This window comes from Sinocyclocheilus grahami, unplaced genomic scaffold (genome assembly GCF_001515645.1).
Source record: "Sinocyclocheilus grahami isolate Dianchi unplaced genomic scaffold, SAMN03320097.WGS_v1.1 scaffold496.1, whole genome shotgun sequence".
Classification (NCBI taxonomy): domain Eukaryota; kingdom Metazoa; phylum Chordata; class Actinopteri; order Cypriniformes; family Cyprinidae; genus Sinocyclocheilus; species Sinocyclocheilus grahami.
The window spans coordinates 375,801-396,874 of record NW_015505675.1 but is presented as its reverse complement, the minus strand read 5'-3'; the positions used below and the strand labels follow the sequence as shown (position 1 = coordinate 396,874).

The 21,074-nt window shown below is 35.6% G+C and overlaps 1 protein-coding gene across 2 annotated transcripts in view; it reads right to left on the bottom strand.

Annotated features, from left to right (window-relative positions):
* Window positions 1–21,074, bottom strand: part of LOC107554278 (calcium-binding protein 8) — a 64,387-nt gene that overhangs the window by 36,597 nt on the left and 6,716 nt on the right. For both annotated transcript variants that reach the window (XM_016236751.1, XM_016236750.1), the window contains exons 2-4: window positions 18,591–18,715; window positions 12,472–12,615; window positions 9,042–9,154 (exon numbers count right to left, since the gene is read on the bottom strand). In XM_016236751.1, the coding sequence (XP_016092237.1) occupies window positions 9,042–9,154; window positions 12,472–12,615; window positions 18,591–18,708 (375 nt within the window). In that variant the 5' untranslated portion in view covers window positions 18,709–18,715. The remainder of the gene's footprint in view (window positions 1–9,041; window positions 9,155–12,471; window positions 12,616–18,590; window positions 18,716–21,074) is intronic.

The following is a 21,074-nucleotide window of genomic DNA, read 5'->3' as shown; positions in this document are numbered from 1 at the left end:
TCCAGCATCCCCAGTGGTTCTTCCAGCGCTGAGCGAGTGTTTTCGGCCACAGCGAATGCTGAAGCCTGACACTTTGTCCAAGCTGATGTTTCTTAAAGTAAATTCTAAAATCCAGTAAACATCAAGAGATGTTTTAATAGACCACAGTTCCCCGCAGTTATGGTTTATTTTAACTTGACACTAGAAAGTGTGTTTCTTTCATTGACGTCAGTTCATAAACCAAGCGTTCTTTAAGTGCATTTTATCTTGTGTGTGCTTTTCACAGACTTTATAATCCAGGTGTATTTTGTAAAGATCTACACACATTTCATCTCGTGTGTGTGTGCGTTTGTGTTTTAATGAGCCTGTTTTGAATGTTCTATTGCACAACAACTGTAGCTATTTTCACGGAAATAAAGTTACAACGAAAATCAAATACACTTTTTCAGTTTTTGCATTTTAGGTAGGTTTGCTAAGGTTAGATTCATATATTTAATAAATTTTAATTAATACATTACAATTAATAAAATTAAGAAGAATGTAAGAATTTCGCTCTGAAACATGATAATTGCTATTTATCAGCATGCTTAATTTTAGACAATAATCCAAGAATTTAGTTACAAACAGTAAACAATTAGGCCTACTAGAGAAATTTTATGTCGGAGCGGGATCTGAGCGGGAATTGGTTTACGGTGAGCATGAGCGGAATATTAACGGAGCGCTTGCTTGTGCGGTTAGAGCGCCTGAGTGGAGCGCACGTCCATAGAGTGGAAAACGTAGCTCTGGTTCGCTCACATGCTCTGGTTTTGATGGTTCCATGAAGAACCTTTAACATCCATGGAACCCTTGCATTCCACAGAATGTTCTTTACAATGGAAAAAGTTTCTAGATTAATAAAATATAAAGAAAAACATGGTTCTTTTAAGATCTGTTTGCTGAAAGGTTCTTTGGGGAACCAAAAATGGTTCTTCTATGCCATTATTGCCAAAATAAAAAGTAAGACTGTTTACAATCAGATTCAGATCTGACTCAAAAGAATGATTAATTAATTCTAAACTTTTCTCATAAATTTGCCAATGTGAGGTAGGGTGGATATAAAATCAGTTTGTTCCTCATGCAACATTATCATATGACTTCAAAAGACTTTAAAGGGGTCATATGATGTGATTTCAAGTTTTACTTTCTCTTTGGAGTATTACAAGCTCTTGGTGCATAAAGAAGATCTGTAAAGTTGCAACGACTAAAGTCTCAAATCCAAAGAGATATTCTTTATAAAAGTTAAGAGTCAGCCACGCCTACCTAAAACTGCTCGTTCTCGAGTTTTGCACAGCGCAGAGTAACGTGTGTGTGAGGGGAACAGGGTCACATCACAGGAGAGTGAACAGCCTGTCAGAAATCATAGCACGTCAGCGGTCTTAACCGCGGCTTGTGTACTGCATCATCACTGTGTCTGTCACGCGACTCTGTTGCCCTTTCGGGCTTGAACTGATGGTAAAACTAACAACATTATTAACTGTCTTGATATTTACTTTGAAAGCTGAAGCTGCCATTATGGTAAGGGGCATTACATTTCCGACGCGTGCTTGTGGTGGTTGGCCAATCACAATGCACTGGGTCAGCTGGCCAATCAGAGCAGACTGTGCTTGTCAAAGGAGGGGGCTTTGTTGAAAAGACGCGTTTGAGAGAGGCGGGGCATAGTGGACCTACAATAATGTACAGTATTTGAAAAATAATGTGTTTTTTGAACATTTAAAGCATGTCAACATATTCTGTTACACCAAATACACAAAATAATGATCTTTAAAATAGCATCATATGACCCCTTTAATATAGCACACACATCATATGAACTATTATTATACTTTTATGGTGTTTTTTCTGAAAGAGCTTGCCAGTATAAGTCACCGTGCACTTTGGTTGTATGGAAAACAGATGCTTGGACATGATTGAGGGTGAGTAAATGATGACATTTTTGGATTAACTATTCCTGTCAAATGCAAAGTACGATATTTGGATGGAGATTTTGGACGTTTGGATGAAGTGCAGCATGTGGGCGCTGTACTACAAAGCTCTTTAACTCTATTACTCTCCAAATGTCTTTATTGCTCTCTAAATAATTTAGCTTGTACCCATTTGTTAATATAAATCTCTGCTGATTTGCCTTTTTTTTATAGATGTTTTTAGCTGTAGCCTGAAAACAGCCATTAGGAAATGTATAGTCACTGATACAATGCCACTGTTTTTCAATACAGTGCTTTAAACAGAAAGATTCTGCTTAGTGCAAAGCTGTCAAACGTCTTATGTAGATAATCATCAGAATATTCTCAAAAGTATATACCATATGTACATTACCATTAAGTGGCAAAATATGAAATATGTGCATTCGCAAACCATGCTTCTTGGAAGACTTACAGCAAACGTTTGACCTCTGTCATTGCCACCAAAGGGTATATAACAAAGTATTGAGATGAAATTTTGTTATTGACCAAATACTTATTTTCCACCATAATTTGCAAATAAATTCTTTAAAAATCCTACAATGTGATTTTCTGGATTTTTTTTTCTCATTTTGTCTCTCATAGTTGAGGTATACCTATGATGAAAATTACAGGCCTCTCTCATCTTTTTAAGTGGGAGAACTTGCACAATTGGTGGCTGACTAAATACTTTTTTTCCCCACTGTATGTATGTAATATTTCAACATTTTAAATGTGCAATCTACAATCTATCTATCTTTATATTTAAATTTTATAAAAAAATTTAGTCTGTATGTATGTGTATACAGTGCCAGCCACTATAATTTGCACCCTTGGTAAATATGTGCAAAGGTGGCTGTGAAAATAAATCTGCATCGTTTATCTTTTTGATCTTTATTTTAAAAAAAATTACAAAATTCTAACCTGTCATTGAAGTAAAACAATTGAAAGTGGGGGGAAACTCACAATATGAAATAAATGTGTTTCTCCAATGCATGTTGATCACAATTATTGGCACCCCTAGAAATTCTTATGAGTAAAATATCTCTGAATTATATTCCCATTCGTATTTACAATTTTTGTTAGCACATCAGGGTGACTAGTAGCATGAAATTCTCCAGCCATGACTTCCTGTTCTACAGGATTATAAATAGAAGGACACAAAGGCCAAATTCCTTTAATCATCATCACAAAGAGTAAAACCTAAGAATATAGTTCTGATGTGCAGAACAAGATTGTTGAGCTTCACAAAATAGAAAATGTCGTTAAGAAAAGAGCTAAAGCATTTAAAATCCCCATTTCCACCATCAGGGCAATAATTAAGAAGTTCCAATCAACTAAAGATGTTACAAATCTGCCTGAAAGAAGATGTGTGTCTATATCGTCCTAATGCACGGTGAGGAGGAGAGTTTGAGTGGCCAAAGACTCTCCAAGGATCACAGCTGGAGAATCGCAGAGATTAGTTGAGTCTTTGGGGTCAGAAAGCCTAAAAAAAAATTTAAACAGCCCCTACGTCACCACATGTTGTTCGGGAAGGTTTCAAGAAAAATCCTCTTCACTCATCCAAAAACAAACTCCAACATATTCAGTTGTCAGACATGATTGAAACTTTGAACGGGACTGGCATCTATGGTCAGATGAAACTGAAAAAGAGCTTTTTGGAAGCAAACCCACCAGATGCGCATGGTGCAGACAGGGATAAAAAGTACCCCATGCCCACAGTTAAATATACTCCTGGATCTTTAATGATGTGGGCCTATTTTTCTGCCGGAGGTCCTGGACATCTTGTTTAGATACTGGCATCATGGATGTTATCAAATACCAACAGGTAAAAAAATCTAAACCTGACTGCCTCTGTTAGAAATCTTATAATGGGCCATGGTTAGATCTTCCATCCGGACAATGATCCAAAACAAACATCAAAATCAACACAAAAAATGTGTCACTGAGCACAAAATGAAACGTCTGCCATGGCTGTCTCAGTTCCCTGACCTGGACTCTGTAGAAAATGAGTGTGGTGAACTGAAGAGAAGAAGCACCAACATGGAGCTAGGAATCTGAAGGGTCTGGAGAGATTCTGTATGAAGGAATGTTCTCTGATCTCTTGTCAGCTGTTCTCCAAACTCATCAGGCATTATAGGAGAAAACTCAGAGCTGTCATCTTGGGACAAGGACGTTGCAATAATTGGGTGCCATTAATTGTGGCTAATGTGAACTACAGAAAAACATTGATTTCATAATAAGATTTTCCCACCACTTTCCATTGTTTTACTTCAATGATAGGTTAGAATTTTGTGAATTTTTTGAATGAAAGATCAAAATTATAAATGATGCAGATTTATTTTCACAGCAACCTTTGCTCATATTTACCAAGGGTGCCAATATTAGTGGTTGGAATTGTAATGCAACTTATGACATCCAAGGGAAAGATATAACACCAACATGTCATAAAAAAATAAAAAAACAGAATCAATGGCACACAAAGCCATTTGACTTTCAACTATTATCAGCTGTGGTCATTTTGATTAGTTCAGCATGAAAAGAGCTTTCCTGGAGCATTTCAGTCCTTGTTAGTGCAACTGAAGCAAACAATCAACTATGGGTGGAAAGGCACTGTCAAAAGATCTCCGGAAGAAAGTTGTGGACAGGCACAAGTCAGGAGGTTAGGACGATTCCAAGTGTCTGACGAAGGAGAAGGGGCCTGGAACGCTCCCCAGTGTATGGGAGGGTTGCAAAAAAAAGCCACAAGCCACTCCTCAAGAAAGCGCACATGCAGTCATGAATGAGCTTTGCCAAAACACACCTTGAAGATTCTGAGGCAGATGAGACTAAAATTGAATTATTTGGCCTCAACACCAAACGATATGTCTGGCAGAAATCCAATACAGCTCACCATCCAAATAACAGCATTCCAACAGTAAAGCATGGAGCTGGTAATATTCTGATCTGGGGTGTTTCTCTGCTGGAAATATCCTGATCTGGGGTGTTTCTCTGCAGCAGGGACTGGAGCACTTTTCAGGATAGAAGGAAATATGGATGGGGCAAAATATCGTCAAATTCTTGAGGAAAATCTGCTGCCCTCTGCCAGAAAGTTGTCAATGAAAAGTTTTACTTTCCAATAGGGATGCACCGGTACCGGGCCCGATACTGAGCTCCTGTAATCGTACTCGTTAAAATGCCCCGATACCACACAGCATGTGATAAGTGCCATATTCAGACAAAGAAACACAGACAACAGACAGCAGAATGGAGTTATTAGAGATTAAAGATGTCTACGAAGTATAGTATAGTAATATAAAACATTCAGTATTAATGCCTGTATAGCTGATTTGCGCCAGCTGGTAAGCAAATCACGCTGAGTGGACTGAGGGCGCAGATGTGCGAGCTTGTCGAGTGAATATCCCTTTCTCACAGACATCACTGGAGAGTTTGTAGTTCGGTCGGATATGCCAAAAAGAAGTAAGTAAAACAATGCACAAGTTACTTAATGGTAGGGAGGGAGGGAGAGAGAGAGAACGCGACTTCTATTTATGAAAATATCACAGTTAGGAGATTTATAGCGAGTGGTTCACTGCATTTTTACAGCAAATCGCGTGATTACAGTACTGAGCCACTGCAACGGAGCAGCTCTAATGCTATTAGTTGAAGGTGTCTGAATAAATTTTGGTTTGACTGTATCTATTTGATAAATGAAGTTAACCAACTGACATTATACATACTCTTTTGGTTTCTGTACCCAATATTTAAAAAATGTACAAATGCAATGAAAATATTGGTATCGGTACTCGGTATCGGCAAGTACCAAAAATAAAAGTATCGGTATCGGGCGAGTACTGGAAAAAGTGGTATCGGTGCATCCCTACTTTCCAACATGACAATGACCCAAAGCACACAGCAAAACTGAGCACATAGTGGTTGAAGGAGAAAAAAGTGAATTTCCTTGTCCACCAGTAAGTAAAGTATGACCCAGCTTTAACTGGAGAGCCACTCTGGGTACATGAGAACGCTGAAGCGATGTAACACTTATGGAATAAGCCTGATGCAGCAGTACGGTGGAAAATAAATACTTTAGAACAGAGTCCTCTATGAAGTCTGGGGAATGATTCATAAAATATAATTAAAGCTCTGACAGCAGCAGAATATTTCAAGATAACCTCTGTTGTCATGTTTCAGAGGAACACCACAGGTAGGGAGCAGCTCTGGATCTCAGCTGGTGGGTTATAACCCCAAAACAAACCACATATCTGGGGGGGAGGGGGACTATTCTAAATGCAAATAACATGCAGCTAATCATATTATCATGCAAATCTAAGATGACAAGTGGGCCCTGACTTAAACCCAATTGAGCATCTCTGGAGAGACCTAAAAATGGCTGTTCACCAACGTTTACCATCCAACCTGACCGAACTGGAGAGGATCTGCAAGGAGGGATGGCAGAGGATCCCCAAATCCAGGTGTGAACAACTTGTTGCATCTTTCCCAAAAAGACTCATGGCTGTATTAGATCAAAAGGGTGCTTCTACTAAATACTGAGCAAAGGGTCTGAATACTTAGGACCATGTGATATTTCAGTTTTTCTTTTTTAATAAATCTGCAAAAATGTCAACAATTCTGTGTTTTTCTGTCAATATGGTGTGCTGTGTGTACATTAACGAGGAAAAAAATTAACTTAAATGATTTTAGCAAATGGCTGCAATATAACAAAGAGTGAAAAATGTAAGGGGGTCTGAATACTTTCCGTACCCACTGTATATATATTTACACATTACCATTCAAGAGTTGGTAAGATTTTTAAATGTTTATGAAAGAAGTCTCTTATGCTCACCAAAGCTGGACTGATTTGATCAAAAATATAGTAAAAACAGTAATATTGTGAAATATTATCACAATTTAAAATAGCTGTTTTCTATTTGAATATATACAGTATATAGCCATTACTCCAGTCTTCAGTGTCACATGATCCTAATTCAGAAATAATTCTAATCTGCTGATTTGATGCTCAAGAAACATTTATTATTATTAACAATGTTGAAAACAGTTGTGCTGTTTAATGTATTTGTGGAAATTATGATTTTTTTTCAGGATTCTTTGATGAATAGAAAGTTCAAAAGAACAGCATTTAATTTGAATTAGAAATATTTTGTAGCATTATAAATGTCTTGACTGTCAATTTAGATCAATTTAATGCATCCTTGCTGAATAAGATTTTTTTAACAGTAGTTTAACAGTTCATATAGAATTCATAGGTAGACACAAACAATTCATATATATTTTAGTCACCACTTTTGCAATGTCAAATGTTGGTCCTAAAGCAAAATCATGTGAGGAGCACTGCTGCGGGGAACTGTCCCGTCCTCTGCTGACATACACCAGGAATAGTGAAGGCACACAGGAAGTGACTCTCTACCAGCACTGGCTGGAACTGGATATATAACAGGAAAAACTTCCTTCATAATGGGAAGGTTGATTCATCCTATTCACACGCAGATGATAGATGGGGCCGTCTCAATGATGCTTTCCCCTCACATTAATTTAGACAGATAACAATACAAGATCAAACGCTCCATGTCTAAAAACAACAAAAGGACACATATCACTTAAATTAGCAGTGAAAGGAGTCATCACACTGAGTGTACGCTAACAGTTTTTCTGGTTTAATCCTGTAATATATTAAAGCAGCTAGAGTCCTTTCACCTTAAACGCAAGTATTAAAAATGATTCATTTTCATTAATTGAAATAAAGCTCAAATAAAATATTAGAAATCTGGAACCAAAGCTGAAGTACTAAAATTATTCAAATTAAAACTGAAATAAATAAAATTAAAGCGAAATAGAAATATTTTAAAAAAATAATTTATTTAATAAAATGACAAAATCACAAAAAGTATTAACTTAAATTAAAAACTGAATATATAAAAATTAAAGCTAATTAAAAATATTAATATGTACTATAATAGTACATACAGAAAATAATACTAAAATAACACTGGGGCAGGTGGGCTATTAGTGATATACTGTAGTAATGTATGTCAAAGTTTGTCTCTGTACGCAAATACTTTTGATTCTGTAAGATATTTTAAGTAATATTTAAGCACATTCAAACTAATCAGCATTTTTGTGTACTTGAACACTTTTGGTATTTCATGAACTCTAATAAGCTATAAAGGTATATACAAATATATAAAGTCATATATTTCACACATTTATCTCTATAATAACAGCAGGCAGTGTGGAAACCAGAAAAACAAGTTTATTGCCAGGCATTCAGCATGTGCTCATATAACAGTGTTTTTGGTCAAGAGGGGTTCTGAATAACCAACATAGTGACCCAACAACTGTTTTCAACTGATAATAATAAGAAAGTTTCTTGAGCATCATATCAGCATATTAAAATGATTTCTGAAGGATCATGTGACACTGAACACTGGAGTAATGACTGCTGAAAATTCAGCTTTGCCTTCACAGAAATAAATTACATTTTAAAATATATTCAAATAGAAAAGTGTTATTTTAAATTGTAATAATATTTCATGCTATTACTGTTTTGAATGAATACAGCATTCTCTAATTCTCTGCGACTTTTATTACAGTTTATAAAAAGTCAGGGTTAGAGTAATGTGTATTACATATCTCCCTGATCATTCAAAGAGTGAGCGATCTGGCCTCCTTAAATATTGAGTTGTCAAACTCCGACGGTGCCAGCCAAGGTCATGAGCACCTCTCTCAGCCAAGTGGGGCTGGCATGGGCTCTGCTTCATCTTCTCCAAAATCATCACACAGCACTCCATCACAATCCTGAGACTACACTAAACCCACAGGGATCCTCAAAGCCAAACACTGCTATCACCCAACTCAAATCAGCTGAATACCATTCCAGAAAACCACAATCAACACACAAATGTCACTATTGTAACATTATCCAGACAATGCACCACTGTTCAGACCCTCAACGATGCCTCTCATTCCTGTTATTCAGAAAAACAAGCATCATACCAATAAAAAGGCTTATATAATATTGCAAATTTAAAACCCTTTGAAGTTGAGTCCTGCACAGCCACCGGTAAATTGTCCTCCACTGTGTCTTACCTGCCAGAATATGCTGTCGATTGTGTTTCCAAGGAAACCTTCCCGTGTTTCAGAAGACAGGAGCTTCGGTCCGAGTATCGTCATGAACTCATCAAAGTCCACCTGTCCATCACCTGAAAAACAAATTAAAGTCAGAATCCCGCTCGCATATCCCAAAAGCTAGATTTGAAATTAAGGGCATGATTTTATGACTGGAGGCATTAAAGGTGAGGTGTATCATATCTGAGCCACTAGAGGCAGAATTGTAGATCCCACCTTCTCGTACGGCATGATTGGTCGATTATGTACAACACCTGCACACTATTGGCCAAACTACTATACAGTTATTACCTTCAGCAAGCATGAAAACAATAGAAAAAACAAAGCCAAAACAGACATTTTAGGCAATTTAGAAATCTCAGCCAGGACATGTACGTGAAAAAGTGCACATATGGTCATTTTATCATTGATATCATTGATTTAACAAGCATCAGTATTAATTATTTACAAAAATGAATGACAAACACCTTTACTGCCGATCTTACGCTGTTCGTTGAAACCCAATCTCACAGCAATTCACAGTTTATTAGGAGGCTAATTCATATGACCTCACTCGTATTCTACGACGTGGTAAATTCGTAGGAATTCGTCCGAAAGACCACCCCTAAACCTACCCCACACAGAAATCATACAAAATCGTATGAGTGAGGTCGTATGACTTAGCCACCTCATAAAATACGTACGAATTGGTCATGAGATAGCGTTGGCCAAACAGGAAGACTCAATCATTGGTCTGAAATGAACATGTCAGACTGTTGAAAACACCACAGAGCCACACTGGGATATGATGAAGTATTTTAACATTGAAACACTCTCACTTAGTGATCAGAGTAATGATAGCACACATCACAGCTAAATACACTAACATGTCAGCTGTTCTGAGCAATCAGTATAAAAATAAACAAACATAATGTGTTTTTAAAAAGTGCTTTCAAAAAGTGTATGAATGAGTGCGACCTGTGCTTGCAAAACTACTTATTGGCTTCCTCAGACAGTGTAGAGCTCCTGAAGATGTGACAAGCTTCAGCTGAACTCTGAACATTGATGTGAATCATCAAGCGCTGCTGCACATCCGATTACATCTGCTGGCCAAATTCATCTGTTGTTTGGCAGTTCGGCTCACTGCAGGTGACTATGGCCAGGGATCATGGCTCTTGAATGTACAGATGTGCTGACAGTGATGAAGGTCAATTGGAGTCATTCAGTTTTTATTATTTAATTTTAAATGACAGTCCATCTAATGAACTTCATAAGCAGCCGTTTGAATAGTAAAGAAGGTCAAAACCTTAATAACAATAAGGGAAAGTAAAATACTTTGATATCAGGCAGCAGTGTACCAATTTAACACTGCTTGCAACTATTATTTCTCATTTCCCCACTTACTTCTATTTGGCTGCAAATACCTGATATACTTAGTCACATTATTTAGTCAAATTATTAGATTATTAGGGTCACTCTATATTACAAACATTATTAAATGTTAAAAACAAAAATATTATTTTATTTTAAATTATTTTGGAGTATATAAAGTATTTAGTATGTACAAAATACTGTCAAATAAAACTAAATTTAGCTTTCAACGAACTTTAGATATTTTGCTTTTGCTTTTCTCCTCTAAACTTCTGAGAATGTTTTTGTCTCCGCATTTTCTATTCTCTCCTGTTATGTTGTGATATTTCCCCTTCAAAAATATAGGATTGTTCGTTCTTAAAGAGATGAAATGAAAACCCTATCATAATTGAATCACACTCCAAGGTGTTTCAAACCTGTATGAGTTTCTTTCAGCTGTTGAACACAAAAGAAGATATTTCAAAGAATGTTGGTTTGTTTGGTGAATATATGAGGACAGAATTTTCATTTTTGGGTGAACTATCCCTTAAATCATAATCATAATGATTAGTATTTATTATGTTTACACCTAAATTATAGCGAAAAGCTCAATAATCCAACAATGTTCTGGAAAATTGGAATATGAATATATTTTTTAAATATTTTAAATAGCTTTAGCCATTTACTTTATGGCAAACAATATGTTTCTTTGTATTCATAACCAAGAGGGCATGCATTTTATTTTATTCAACAAACTCTCAAACAGTAAATCTATCACTAATGTTCATGCTCATGCTGTTTCATATTATAGATTTATGGCTTTAGGTTCAAAGTAAAAGAGTCTAGTTCTCTGATCATGACAAAACGTCCTCAGACGACTAGGCAAAAGCCCTTTCTAAAAAGAAAACTTTAAAAATGTGATGACATTTTTATTAAAACAGAATTTAGCTGTCATAGAAAATTAATGTGGGGCCCCTAATCTAAAGTGAACAGCCTTAAATCAAAGGTAATCTCCAGTTACTGTTTTATGACCATATGGTAATGAAGCAGGAAAACATTACTGGTTTATTAATTCATTTCCACTTAAACTCCTCGTACAAAAAAAGAGAGTCTTCTCTACAGATTTACTGCAAAATATGTCAGGCCTGAAAGCCTGTAGATTAGTTCTGCTGGCTTAGAGGAGATGAAACTGAAGCAAATTGCTTTGAGAATAAAAACCCAGCAGTGTCTGCAATCAACAATATAGTAGCTGGATCTTAGTTACAATCAGAGCATCACACACAAATAAATGCTCCTGTCCAACTCAATGAAATTGTCAGATCAAACATCAAAAATTCTTCACATTTGGGTTATATTCCCACACATAACCAAGAAAAAAGCTAAATAAATGAAATGTGTTTTTAAAGTATTTCTAAATATAATTACTATTAAAATATAAATAATAATATAATTGAAAACATTAGGTTCTTCTGAAAAAAATGTATACATTTATTCAGTAAGGACGCTTAAATTGATCAAAAGTGACAGTAAAGACGTTTACAATGTTACAGATGTTCCTATTTAAAAACAAATGCTGTTCTTTTGAACTTTCTATTCATCAAGGAAATGCTTAAATTATATCATAGTTTCCACAAAAATATGAAGCAGCGCAACTGTTGTGATGATAATAATAAGAAATGTTTCTTGAGCATTAAAGCATATTAGAAAAGTATATTAGAATGATTTCTGAAAGATCATGCGACACTGAAGACTGGAGTAATGATGCTGAAAATTCAGCTTTGTGTCACAGGAATAAATTACATTTAAAATATATTCAAATAGAAAACAGTTATTTTAAATTGTAATAATAATTCACATTATTACCTTTTTACTCTACTTGAATGAACTGAGAGTAACAGTTCTCAGTGGGAAAACAGCTAAATAAATATGCATGCTAAATATTATCCTTGAGATATAAGGTTAGAAAATATCATTATTGCTGTATAAAACCAATAGACATCTATGACAATTACCACTAATGACAGGAATGCAAATGTGTGTGTTGATGAGTAGAGGAACTCACCATCCATATCCAATCTCTGCATGATGATTGCCAGCTCCACTTCACTGGGCATGTACCCTAGTGAGCGCATGGCCATGCCAAGCTCCTGCTTGGAGATGAACCCGTTGCCATCCCGATCCAGGACCCTGAACGCCTCCCGGATCTCTGCCAAGACAAACAAGTGTGTGACTCAACACCTCAGGTGGCTTCCCATCATAAGACATCTCACTGGTCGTCCAATGATTGTAGTGATTTGCCACCTTCTCTGCACCTGCTATTACACCAGTGGCGACACACACTGCTGCGCTGTTTCTTTTCTCAAAATGCTTGTCAGATTCTTAATTTACTGTTCATTTTACTACTGAAAACTAAAAATTTTAACCAGCCACAAAAACACAACTTAAGGCCAGGCTTTTTCCTGGCTTTTTCTTTTGATATCTGCTCTACAGAGAAGGACTCTGCCTCTGAAATTCATATATATCTCAAACAGTGGAGACGAGGAGTTGGCTCCATCAAATGCATATTTTATAAGCGAATCATCTGTGAGGAGAAAACTTGTGGCAGCAAAGGATTGGTGTTTTAAAATAGAGCTTGAGAGTCACATCTCTGAAGAGCACAACGGTTGTGCTGCATGCTCGAGCACACAGCAGTACATTGGGTAATTTTGCCTACATATAACGCCAGTTGAAGTCAAGCAACCTGGGAATTAACACACAGGAAACAAAAGCTTTGACAACATGCTGTACTATTCTTATCCATCTAAATCAAGACTTAAAGGGATAGTTCACCTTCAGTTGCTGGTCCCCATTAACTTGCATAGTGTTTTTTTTCCATACTATGGAAGTCAACGAGGACCAGCATCTCTATCCCTTTAAGACGGCACATTATCATAGCAACAAGTTATGCTGTTGTAAGGGTCATACAGTACATTCAATTACACATTTGATAAGAGAAAAGGCTTTTAAAAAAAAAGATTTAAAAAATAATATTTTTTATTTATAATTTTTTTTTATATTAACTGCTAAATGAATAACAATTAGTTTGCCTTTTCTTTTTTGACATATCCTGGACAGTGTGACTGACAAGCTACTGTTATTTTTTCTTCTATTATAATACAAATATTTTTGCAAGCCATTGAACAGCTGATTTAAACACTAAATTAGGATTCCTAAAATGTAAAATTGAATTCCCATAATTGTTCCATGATATTTCCAGTCGTTTTTAGACTAATTCATTTTCAACATAATTTTATAGAGAATTCTGTGGCAGATTTCCATTTTAATTTCAGGTACAAATTCTTTGCAAGGGTAATTTATTCAATTATACATTTGATGAGATAAAAAGTCATTTTAAAAATAAAATTAATAACTGTTAAGAATTTAAAAAAGCAAACTAAAAAAAATCAATATATAACAAATAATTATAGCAATCATTAAACTATCTAGAATAGAAAAATCTCCAATAAGGAGAATAAATGCCCATTTTCTTAAGAAAGACCATTTTTGAATCCCCCCCCCCAAAAAAAAAAACAAACAAACAAACAAACATAATTAGCTAGTAATATCTGCCACCCAATGAATCCCACAAGCACTTATCCTCAATGAACACATTGATTTGATCAGTTATTACATTTTACTCTACATAAGGGCTCAAAGCTACAGTATATCTAGTGAGATGTTGGAATGTTTTAGAGCAGAGCATGACTATAAAAATCAATACTGACGACAGAAACACACACTACTTTCCATGCTTTTTTAAATTGTATTCATTTCCAAGACCTTTCCAGTTGTGAAAAACATTTCAATTCCCTTATATTTACAGGTTTTCCATGACTGGGCGAACCTGCTAATAAGACTGAAGTTCAACCCTATCTATTTACTAAAAGTGTCTCACCGACCATGTTGTCTGTCAAATAATCTGCAACTCACACCAAATCAGGATCAAACAGGCAAAAAAGTAGGTACCTATAAGCAGTGTTGGGCAGTAACGCATTACTTAGTAACGCGTTACTGTAGTTTGATTACTTTTTTAGTAACTGAGTAATTGCATTTTCAAAATAGTAATTAGAGTATAGTTACAAGCCGAAGTCTCTATACGTTACTGCCGCGTTACATTGCTGACAGAATGCAGTATTTTATAATCTAGAGCTTGTAAAAAGGATGTAGCACATGCACTGTCGAATCAAGTGCCAGTGGATTAGAGACCTGCTCCCGCGAGACCCGACGCAACAGAGTGCGACGCGGGACAAGATGGGCGAGTGCTGGTGCGGGCGGGTAGACACTCGTGTGTGCGCGGGATACGGGAGAATAAAAAGATTCACGGGACTCCCGCAAAATAGAAATATCTAAACATAAAATATCTCAAACAAATAAATTGTTATTCATCTATTGCACAAAAGCAACATGAACTCATATAAAATATAAACGATTAACAGGTGCAAGTGTCTGCAGAGTTTCTATTTAGGCTATAACACGTGTTTGCAGCGTTGAGCAATGCAGTGCTGAAATTTGTGTGCTCACAAATCCTCTCATTATAACACACAAATTGTAGACATTATGAAAGATTCATTATGCATATATTTATAGTGTTATAACAGAGATTTGTGAGATTGCTGGCATTCTGCCAAACCATGCACGCAGCAGCCGCTTGCTTTAGTTAAAAATAACAGTGTTCTGTGAATGTTGATGCTTTAATAACAAATATTTATCGGGAGCATGTATGCTGAGATTTCATAAATTTAATGGAGAAAAAAGTAACGTATCTATTAATGTAACTAATTACTAATTACTTTTGAAATAAAGTAATCAGAACAGTAATGTGATTACTTTAAAAAGCAGTAATAAGTAATTTGATTACATTTTCAGAGTAACCCAACACTGCCTATAAGTAACAATTAGCTTTGTCAGGAGGACATAAAAACACATCTCTAAAGATATTTATCAACCATTACATGTTTTATATATACTGTCACAATCATAGCCACACAAATGGCTTTTATATCAACAGTTATGCACATTTACACTGACAGTTATGTTTCAGAGCCAATTAAGAACATCTGTCTTAGGAAAAGGAGGCTGATCATTTTTATTCCACACAGACACACACATGCAAGAAGATTTTAGGACAGCTGCAAAGTGATTGCACAGTAAAGGCACTAGATTTGTTTTTGTACGTAGAGGCAAACTCATGAATATATGCATAAGGAGTCTGTTGCGGAAGTAAAGCCTGTTTGAACACAATCTTCTGAAACATTTTGTCCTCTCAATTCTGGCTATTTCTCTGACAAGCTGTGTTCATTTTAGAGGCGAAAATGGCAAATGACGCAATAATCAATTTTCAGATCTAATACCTTTAGATGCAATGAGATTATGCTAAGATATTTAACAGAAATGTCTTTCTTTCTACAAATGTGCTCTTGATATGGCTATTGACTTTTACAAATGTACAGAAATCTTCTGAAAATATATTTGCCTATTTTGAACATTTACATCAATGAGACAAATTATTATTCAGCAGTTTGTAAGCATAATGTTCCTCTTAAAGGGATAGTTCACCCAAAAAATTAAAATGTTCTATTAATTTACTCACCCTCAGGCCCCTGTAATCCATAGTGTCAAGCAAACGTTCTGGAATGATGTCCGGTTCACAAACGAATCATTCTTTTGAATCAGGTCACCAAATCGGACTGAACTGTCTGAAACAGTTCACGGCTCGAGCAGCAGAGATCTATAAGTTACTCAATCAAAAGCCAGTTTTGGCCAACTCATTCAACGCTCCAGTTACGCCAGCAATTCACTGAACTGAGGAAACGGCTCTGACTCGGACCGAAGATGGATGAGATGCTGATTTGCGCAGGCATGAACTGAGCACTTAAATGAAGGGGCAAAAAGCGAGTTTTTATAGTTTATCATTGTTTATGTAAAAAGGTGAGCTGATGAAAACAAGTTCATCCACTATGTATATGCTTTAGACATGTAAAACATCCACGTTTCACATCCTTATTGGGTGCTTTAATAATATAATTGCTTATACATTACGTCATTGTGTGATTATGTAAACAAACTGGTGAATCGTTTATTTGAATTGGTTCATTGAAACGAACTGTCCCAAATAACAAGTTCACGGAAAAAAATCAGGCTTCCTGGTTTGCCTGAGGTTATGGATTACAGGTAATAATGTTTTAAATAACATTAGTTTCTTGCACAGACCAATTATTTTGTTTTGTAAGACCTCAATATATCGTCAGGAGTCGCAGGTATTAATTTGTGTTGCCTGATATGATTTTTTTTTTTACTTTGAAAGTGACAGTAGCCATTAACTTGCATTGTATAAATCGCCAATGACTACAGTTTCAGCAAAAACACTTTTTTACTATTCTACTGAAGAAAAAAAGTCACCCTGCATATTGGATGTCCTGAGGTTAAGTTATTTTTGGGTGAACTATCATTTTAACATCTGGGAAATCTTATCACAGAAACATTTTTCTGCCATATCAAATGCAGATTCAGTTAGATTTGCTCTGCATTTAAATGCATTTTAATACTGTAAGAACTCCAGAACCCCCATGTTTCTCTTACACAAGAGTATCTCAGTGATTAAGACGCTAGTATTTGCTCACCTCTCCTGATACGATCAATACAAAATCAGCAGGACTCCAGCAACTGGATTTCACAGTTTGGACTGTTTCAGAGCAAAATCAACAAAGTCAATGACCTGTAGCAGCTCTGCATATCTGCAGATGCCCTGTGGTGTTAATATGTCACTTAAACATTCATTTTCAGGCCTCAAGGGTTCGATGTATTTCTCTTCATGTCCTTTCTGCTGACAAAGGCAGTGTTAACTGATTAGCACTTTGCCTCACTCGCCCCGATTCATGATGAAGAGTGTTGGGGGGACATGCGCAGCTTTTATTGTAATTTTTATAAATTTTTTGATTTATGATTTAATGCCTGATTTACATAAGACAACCAAAAACACTTCAGGGTAATGCTCAGTAATAGCCTTCATTAAAAAGTTATTAATAAAAAATTATATAATTCTTAAGGGATCAGTAATTCATTCTCATTCAGAAATGAATATACATGAGTACATAACTCAAAGCTAGCTGACACAATTTAATATCTCTTAAACACATTTATAATAATAGAATATAATATAATTGTCACGGCCGGTAAGGGGCACCGTGGAAAAATAGGGTCTGGGTCCAAATGCAGGTGAAAACTTATTTTATTCCCAACAGAAAGGCCGACAAGGCAAAACAAAAACAGGTCTAGGGACGACGAACGCCATTACATACACACAATACAGCCAGGCCGAGTGGTGAGTGAGAGGAGAAGATATAGTTAGTGACAACGGGGCACAGCTGAGGGTGAGTGTGATGAGTGGGTGACTGAACAGGTGTGTGGAGTTTGGGGAATTGGTGTAATGGGTGAACAGGTGTAGGGGGTTTGGGGAATGGGAGTCCGCGAGATGGCGCCCTCTGGAGGAGAGAGGGAGAACACCAGACGCCAGACCCTGACAATAATATTTGTGGTGGGTTTTTTTTGCATTTGCTGATAATGCGCTGATAATGAAAATGTTAGTCTCTCACCCTTACGCTGACTAAATTGTTTAGTAAAATTACTGTTGTTTTTGTTATTCAGAAATATTTGATTTATATCAGTAATAGGATCAATATCTTTGCCATTATTTAGCCATTTGACCTACAGTATAACTGTATCTGATTGACTGACAAACTCTACTAGCTTCATTTAAGAATATATGCTTTTTCATTAATGACTAATATATAATAATATACTATAATAACATATTTTGCTATCTTTCCTCAAAAATCCTTTATTTTTTTGTATTTTTTTTGTATTTCAACAACAGTACCAAATCTTCATAAAATAATACATAAATACATAACACCAAATGTAATTTAAAAGAAGTACACAAAGACACCAGGAAATTCATTCATTTCTGAATGAACTATTCCTTTAATGGGAATAATTATGAAGTGAATAACCTTCATAACCTTCACACTGAATAACCAATTGAAATATTAAGCCACCCTCATAACAAAAAAGTGGTTCAAAGTTTGACTTTCAGTAAATATAGAGCCAAGTATTTGTGTTTTTGTCTGTAAGGTCATGGCTCACCATCTAGTTCCTCCACCGAGATGTTGGCAAGCTGTTCGCTGTTGCTGTGTTCAGAGAGTGAGCGACTCAAATAGTTCCCCTTGTACAGCAATCCTGCCGTCACATGGTGGAACGGCATCTTCTCCCTGAGAGAGAGAGAGCAGAAGAACAAGCTCAACCAACCAGACCAAAAGACATGGCAATGATTTACACAAATCATACATTGCTGCAGATCTACATTAGACTATGATAGAGCATGCTTAAGTTGATTATATGAAAATGACCATTATTGTCTCCACGGAGGGCTCATCCGTCATCACTTTGCTCAGCAAATATCACTGTACTTCCAATGTTCTGCTGCATTATTAGGTGAAAATCTTGTTGTAAACGAATACGAAGGCTGTTTCAGTGCATATGACGATTAAAGCTAATGAAATAAGTAGCCATAAAATGGCAAGCTATTAAAGCTGAAAGCGTTCACTGGCCCTCTGAATTACCCTTGTGTTAGTGAACATATGGATGGAGTCTCCAGTGTCTGTGAGAGCGCAGTTATTGTTTACAGGTGTTTATTATAGTGCCATTAAAATCCTGCTGACAACTGCAGTTTTCACCTTTAACAACTGCATTTTCTCATATATGAACTAGTGGTCAACTAATATGGGTTTTATAATGGCTGCTACCAATAATGAGAAACTAGGGTGAATGATGGACAATATAATGTAGATATATACATAATACATTTTATAAACACTGCCGTTCAAAAGTTTGGGGATGGCAATATTTTTTTTAAGTATGTATTCATAAGTCTCTTATGGTCACCATTGCCATACAGTAAAAAGAGTAATGTTGTGAAATATTATTACGATTTAAAAATAAATGTTTTCTATTTCTATGAATATATTTTAAAAATGTAATTTATTCCTGTGATTAAAAGCTGAATTTTCAGCAGCATTATTACAGTCTTTGGTGTCTCATGATCTGTCAGAAATCATTCTATGTTGATTTTGGTGCTCAAGAAACATTTCTTACTTTTATCAATGCTAAAAACAGTTGTGCTGCTTAATATTTTGGTGGAATCTGTGAAATCTATTTGAAACAGAAAAATATTTTGTAACATTGTAAATGTCTTTATTGTCATATTTTTTCAAATTAATGTGTCCTCGCTTAGTTAAAATATGAGAATAAAAGCTTTTTTCTTTCAAAAAAAGAAAAAAAGAATCTTACTGACCCCAATTTTTTGAATGGTAGCATATAACCAACAAGATGTTTTTTTTATTACTCAACTAATTATTAATGTGTTCATTTTACAATAAAAATGGTAACACTTTGTTTTAGTGTCCTTGTTACATGTATTTACTATAGTAATAACAGTGAATTATGTATAATTACAAGCAGCTAACCCTAAACCAAACCCTAATCCTATAGTAAGTACACGTTGCTAATAAATATTACTCAGTCCTTAACTGTACTATATAATTGCACTGCAACAAGGACACCATATAATAAAGTGCAACCAGAATATCTGAATAAAAAAGAATAATAATTTTGTATCTGAAACTATATATAATGACAATTTCTGCAATTTCAGTTATAGGTCGATATGATAGTCTCAAAATGGCCACATAATAGACAGTATATTGATCCTAGTATAATATAAACGGAATAATTCTGCATACCCAAAGTAACAGTAATTTTGCTAAACAAATGTATGCGGAGTTCAAGAAGTCAACATAACAATAACTACAAATCAAGCTAGAATTGCTCTTTATGTGGAAATCTCTCATTTCAAAGATGTCATGGTTAGCATGAGCAGAAATTCTCTATTAATTGTTCAGCAATGTTAAAGCTGTGGGAATCATTTTAATACAATGGTGTCAGATAGAGATGTGAGACGGAGTTTCTCTCAGTAATTGGGCTCTGTGTTGATTAGTATGAAGTGAGTGCCTTTCGAAAACATGAGCTTTAAAAAATGGGCTTGAGTGTCAAAAGCCCACTCAAAATGCACAGCACTCCACATCCTGCAGGCCGTTTCACAGATCAAGATGGATTCTGAGCGTACCAAGTACTCCCACAACCAAACCCACTGAAGGCTTTACTGTAGTTTCTGGCTCATGGCCCATATGACAGCCGCCAACCATGCTCTAGCTGTTATTAAAATACATCCAAAATAAATCAAGCTTTCAACATGTAAAATTGTTTAGATTAGCCTTAGATTTAAAGTGGTAGAGAAAGCATAACTGACCGCAGCGTTTTACTTACAGAAGTTGAGTGTTTCTGTATAAAACTTCACAGTATTTGTTGATATTGGTTTTTCTATATCTGATGCTGATAATAAATTATATCTAGAAAGCAGGGTGGCCAATTAAATGTGGCCATTATGTGGAATCTCCTTTATAACTAATAGGATTGTGGGTGGATTTTTTCCTGTTTCGGCATGACAATGTGTATACTGAAAACAAAAGTAAAATAAATAAATATATATATATATATATATATATATATATA